Source organism: Pinus tabuliformis, chromosome 9, assembly GCF_031772625.1.
Source record: "Pinus tabuliformis cultivar Carrire ecotype Pingquan chromosome 9, CPIR1, whole genome shotgun sequence".
NCBI classification, from domain to species: Eukaryota; Viridiplantae; Streptophyta; class Pinopsida; order Pinales; family Pinaceae; genus Pinus; species Pinus tabuliformis.
This window is the reverse complement of record NC_142307.1, coordinates 1,570,535,073-1,570,540,120: the sequence shown is the minus strand read 5'-3', so window position 1 is coordinate 1,570,540,120 and position 5,048 is coordinate 1,570,535,073. Positions and strand designations below refer to the sequence as shown.

Genomic DNA, 5,048 nt, shown 5'->3' with positions numbered 1-5,048 from the left:
AATTATATATTATAAAACAAGTCAATTATTTGAATGCCTTTAAAATGTCACTTATGTGAATGCATTTATAATATATAAATTTAAAATAGAAAATTAAAATATTTAAGATATATTTTAATAAGATTTTTGTTATTAGCTATTGTCAAAATGACTCTAGGGTCGGATTTGTGTATTGACCATTATTAATTTAGCATTGACCAATATAACTTATAATGCTTAATTTTGAAAAAATAAATCACTGTTTTTCAATACTATTAAAAAAATCATTTTCCAAACATTTAATTGGACGATAACTTGAAGGTCTTATTGCAACCTTTGCACAATATAATGTTATGTAGATAACTACATCACATATTTTATGGTTGCAATATTCATACTAGATTTTTATACATTTGTGTACAATGATTTTTTGTTCTTAATCTTGACATAAAACCATTTAAAAATAAAATCCTTAAAATTATCTCATACTCACTTGATTCCTACTATAATTTAAGTTTTTGCATAAAAAAATGAGTAGGAATAAAATATAAGGACTCTTTACTACCCACTCAAATTTATGCAAGTTTTTGTACTTAATCAAACAATTAATTTATCAATTTCATATCTCAAATTATTAAAAACAAAACAATAAAATTCCATTTATCTATTAACCATGGTTAAATTTAACATGACACAGACAAATCATAATTTTTTATAAATTTTTCCTGAAACCTTATTTCCAAAAAAACACTTATTTAAACTTCTTAATAAAATAATTACTTATACATTCCCACTAACCTAAATACGCTGCAGCACTTCTTAATAAAATAATTACTTATACATTAGCACTAACAGCAATCTAGACTCTACTTAATCCTAAAAATGACGAATTTTTGGACAAGAAAAAGTAACTTGCAATCTAGCTTGACACTGTTTCCGCACCAACGAAGCTATGTCCTAGGTAAGAAGGCCGCCGTAATCCTAAAAACGACGAATTTTCGGACAAGAAAAAGTAACTTACAATCTAGCTTGACACTGTTTCTGCACCGCTGTTTCTGCACCAACGAAGCTATGTCCTAGGTACGAAGGCCGCCGTTGATTAGTGTATAAATGTTTTCTTCAAATATTTTCCTAGCCTCCGACAGCAAACAAACAGGAACTCTGATTCCTTCACAGTCGTTCTTTGAGGCCCTCATCAAAGACGAAAGGTTGGGTACCGGGGAAGAAGCGGGACACACATACACTGCTTTTCCCCACCCGAAGTCGGCATTTGCGCCAGCCACTACAAGATCGGAAACATCCGAAATGATGTAACAACCGCGCGGTGGGCTGAGTGGACGCCCATTCAGCTCCGCCAAATCAACCGTGGATCGCACGTATTCTTCGTCCACCATTTTCTTGCCTTCGTTAATCAATTTCACAGCGAAAGACAATGGCTGGTCAATCAGATCTCCGGCTCTTGCTATAGCGTGGCCGCATGCTACTACATTTCCATAGTACCCCGTGGGAAGATGCGGTCGAAATCGAGAACGGGCGTTCAGGGAAAACAATAATGCCGAGTCTTGGTGGGCAGGGATATTGAGAGCCTTTACTCTCGATTGCCACAAGCAACCCGCTATTACTTCGAATGTGGTGCAGCGCCTCGCCTCCTGTGCCTGTCGTTTCAAAGCTCCAATTTCTTCTGGACCGAAATAGAACCATTTTGAGCTCATTCTCTCTCCTGCACGCTCTGGCACCACTGATTTTCGATATTTCTCTACAAAATCATAATATAAACGGCGGATAGCAGGGGATTTCACGGTAGGCTGCGCTCTGGGTCGAAGGATTTCTCTTTCCCAAACGGGAGGAACCGTGGGTGTCGCTGCTCCTCTTGCTATTTCACTCAGACCCATCACAAACTGGGCGATTCCAGCGCCATCAGCGATGCAATGGGTGAAATGCAAACCTAATATGAAGCCACCACATTTTAGACGCGTTACCTGTGAAAGATTCAAACATAAAAGTTACCAAAGATTCAACCATTGTTACCAAAGCTTAAGGAATCGATACGAAAATATTTAACTCTCTAAAATCCCATTGGAGAAATATTTGGGAGTATATATTATAAAAAAAATTGAAAATTTTGAAATGGAAAAGAAAAATTAGGATATTTTCAAAATTGATTTTTCTATTTATTAAATTGAGAAAATTGAGAAGCTTTTGATTACAAACAAATTTAAGATTAAAAGTGTAGTTTTTTATGCTATTTTGTTAAGTGAAACAGGAACTACTCTTATTGAAGCAATTGCTATGGTGCGAGTCATAAGGTATTTAAAAAAAATGAGCAAATGGAAGAGGGTAGATGGCCTAATGTTGTCTTTAATGATAGATTTTGCAAGAGCAATAAAACTTGGATGCAGCAAAATAACAAATAGTTTAGTAAATGGGGTATTTGCTTGAACGGGTGTCCCATAAACAGCAAAGAAATAATAGTTTTTGTTATGGAAAAGTTCCACAAGCATACTTGGGATAAGGAGCTAGGAAGAAAGAAAAAGTACTATATTGAAGTGTTTAATCTCACTCATACTCATCAACCAAAAGCATAGATAGAGGCCAATATCTCTTTGAGAGCAGTTAAGGACTAATTCTCATCAACTCCGTTGTGAAATAGGGCGCTAGAAAAGGCCAAAGGAAGTGTGGGAGGAAAGAGTGTATTTTTTGTTCTTCGGTAAAAGTGAAAACCAAAAAACATTTAATTTTAGAATGTGAGGCATTCAAGACAACACGAAACTTGGGATAATCTATTTAGAGAGGGGTTTGTCGAGAAGTTGGGAGCATTTATTTTGAAACTTCACAGAAAAAATGTCGAATAAGATTTTAAGAATATTTTAAACCCTAAACAAAATCAAAACCACAAATACAAACTTGACACAAAAGAAGTGGAGAGTTTCTGAGGGAATATGACGCTGGAGCGTTATTTATAAACTCAAGAGCACGAGGAATAGGTGGAGAGAGATCTCCCAAGTCTTCCAAGGAAACATCTGCGTTGGCCTCTACAAAGAGAACCCCTTCACCGGTGCAGTCAATGATAAGCTTACCTTTACCTTTATGGGCATTTCTTAATCTGCCAGCAAATGGATAGTAATCCACCAGAATCTTGGCCAGAGCCTCTCCAATAACTTCGACTGGATCCTGATCATTCTTGCCATTACTATTCATGGAGATTTCAGGGCGTACTGGTGGATAAAACAAGAGTGAATCAACATAAACTCTTGATGAAAATGAATTGTCCAAGTTGGTAAGATAAAGAGGCTGGGTGGGAGTCGGCAGGTTGGGCGTAACCAGGAGAGGTGGCCATCTAGTGATTGTGAAATTGCGGGGAGACTCCTTGAGGAGACGAGGAAACGGCGGAAGCGGAGCCGGCGGCGAAGGCGGCGGCCCCGCTTGTCTTGCCATCGCCCAAACCAATCCCATTCCCAAAACCGCCATCTAAACACAACAGTTGCAGAGATGGCCAGAGATCTCAGAGAGCAGTAGCGTGTTATGGTGATCTCAGGAGCACTAATTTATAAATGGTTGCATTGGTTGTAATCACTTAGTTATCCTACAAAGTTAAATAGTAAATTAATTAATGGTTTGTACATTGTTATTTATATAGGTAGAAAGCTGCTATTAATATTTTTGGAGTTATAGCTTTATTAATGCTGACTGTATATGTTAACTCTGGAAATTTTGGATATTTCTGGAGTTACAGCATAGCATATGTTGCTATATATGTAACTCTTAGATTTTGGATCAGTACCTTATATATCAACCATTAGATTTTGGCAAGTACAAAATAAGGGTTAGCATCAGTGATCAAATTTGAAGGGCAGGTCTTAATTTCATTTAGAAGGGCACATATTCAGGTCGCACTTCTATAATGAAAAGCATAAAAAAAAAGAGCAATTCAATTGACAAGAGTAAATTATTTTCAAATTTCTTTTTATTTTTTCACAGGAAAATGGTGGAACAACAACCCCATGGATGTTGTATATAAGGCAGGTCTGATATGAGCCACAGGAAAATGGTGGAACAACAACCCCATGGATGTTGTATATAAGGCAGGTCTGATATGAGCCACAACTAATATATCGAATGCATTTACCATTAATGGATAAAAAGGAGACCTATATTCCTGCTCCAGTTTAGATAAGGATTAATTTTGTAGGAATTTTTTGTGACCAAAACGTTAAAGCCAATATACAAGTAGCTCAATCAAATTTAAGTTTATTGCATGAACAAAAAAATTTAGTAAAATTCTAAACAGGTTTAGGATTCAACAAACGAATGTACAAATGTGTATATGTTTTTGGTATCTCCTTTTTTAATATGAAAACATACCAGGAATTGGGAATCCGCAAACAAATCAAATCCAGTATGTTAGGAAGCTTGTTCAATGCGCTCCTCTCCAAGCATAAATCGTGCTTAAACCTTGCTTGAAAGTCGTTTGCTGAATGATGAATCTATGCTCCTCTCCAACTTAAATGGTCATCAAACCTTGCTTTAGGCAACCTTCAAGCACAACCCAGTGAAATTACAGACCTAATACATGGCCCATATTGACATCTAATCGCTCTCAATTGAAACTACCAAATGTAATGGTATCAAGGGGTAGTTGTGACATAATAATTAATAAGAACTTCTATCATATGCACAATTAAAAAAAACAACTCGAAAAGTAACTGTTGTTTTTGAAATGGGAACAACTGCCAAATGTAATGGTATCAAAAGGTAATTGTGACATAATAATTAACTAGCATTTGCATCAGATGTTGCAAAGGAAATGCCGTAAGGCATAAATTGAAGAACACAAATACAACACAAGATTACTTTGATAAATAATAAAAATATATTGACCACTCAAATCAATGCCCCATTAACTGGAACCACTTAGTAGACATATCTATCAACATTAGGATTATACACAATGATCAAGAAATTTCCCATATACAAACAACACCTTCCACAACAACCTTTTGTCACATCCACATTTTAAAAAATGCCTTGGAACATGATTGGAATCTCCCATATTGTCTTTTTCATTATGC

At 36.0% G+C, this 5,048-nt stretch overlaps 2 protein-coding genes across 2 annotated transcripts; both read right to left on the bottom strand.

Annotated features, from left to right (window-relative positions):
- Positions 1–1,022: 1,022 nt before the first annotated feature.
- Positions 1,023–1,897, bottom strand: LOC149154647 (benzyl alcohol O-benzoyltransferase-like). The gene has a single exon (XM_089445790.1). It carries the CDS (start codon positions 1,869–1,871, stop codon positions 1,056–1,058), a length of 816 nt encoding a protein of 271 aa, XP_089301916.1. The 5' UTR covers positions 1,872–1,897; the 3' UTR covers positions 1,023–1,055.
- A 956-nt stretch (positions 1,898–2,853) lies between these two features.
- On the bottom strand, positions 2,854–3,447 carry LOC149154646 (benzyl alcohol O-benzoyltransferase-like). Its single transcript, XM_089444186.1, has one exon. It carries the CDS (start codon positions 3,445–3,447, stop codon positions 2,854–2,856), a length of 594 nt encoding a protein of 197 aa, XP_089300312.1.
- Between the last annotated feature and the right edge of the window lie 1,601 nt (positions 3,448–5,048).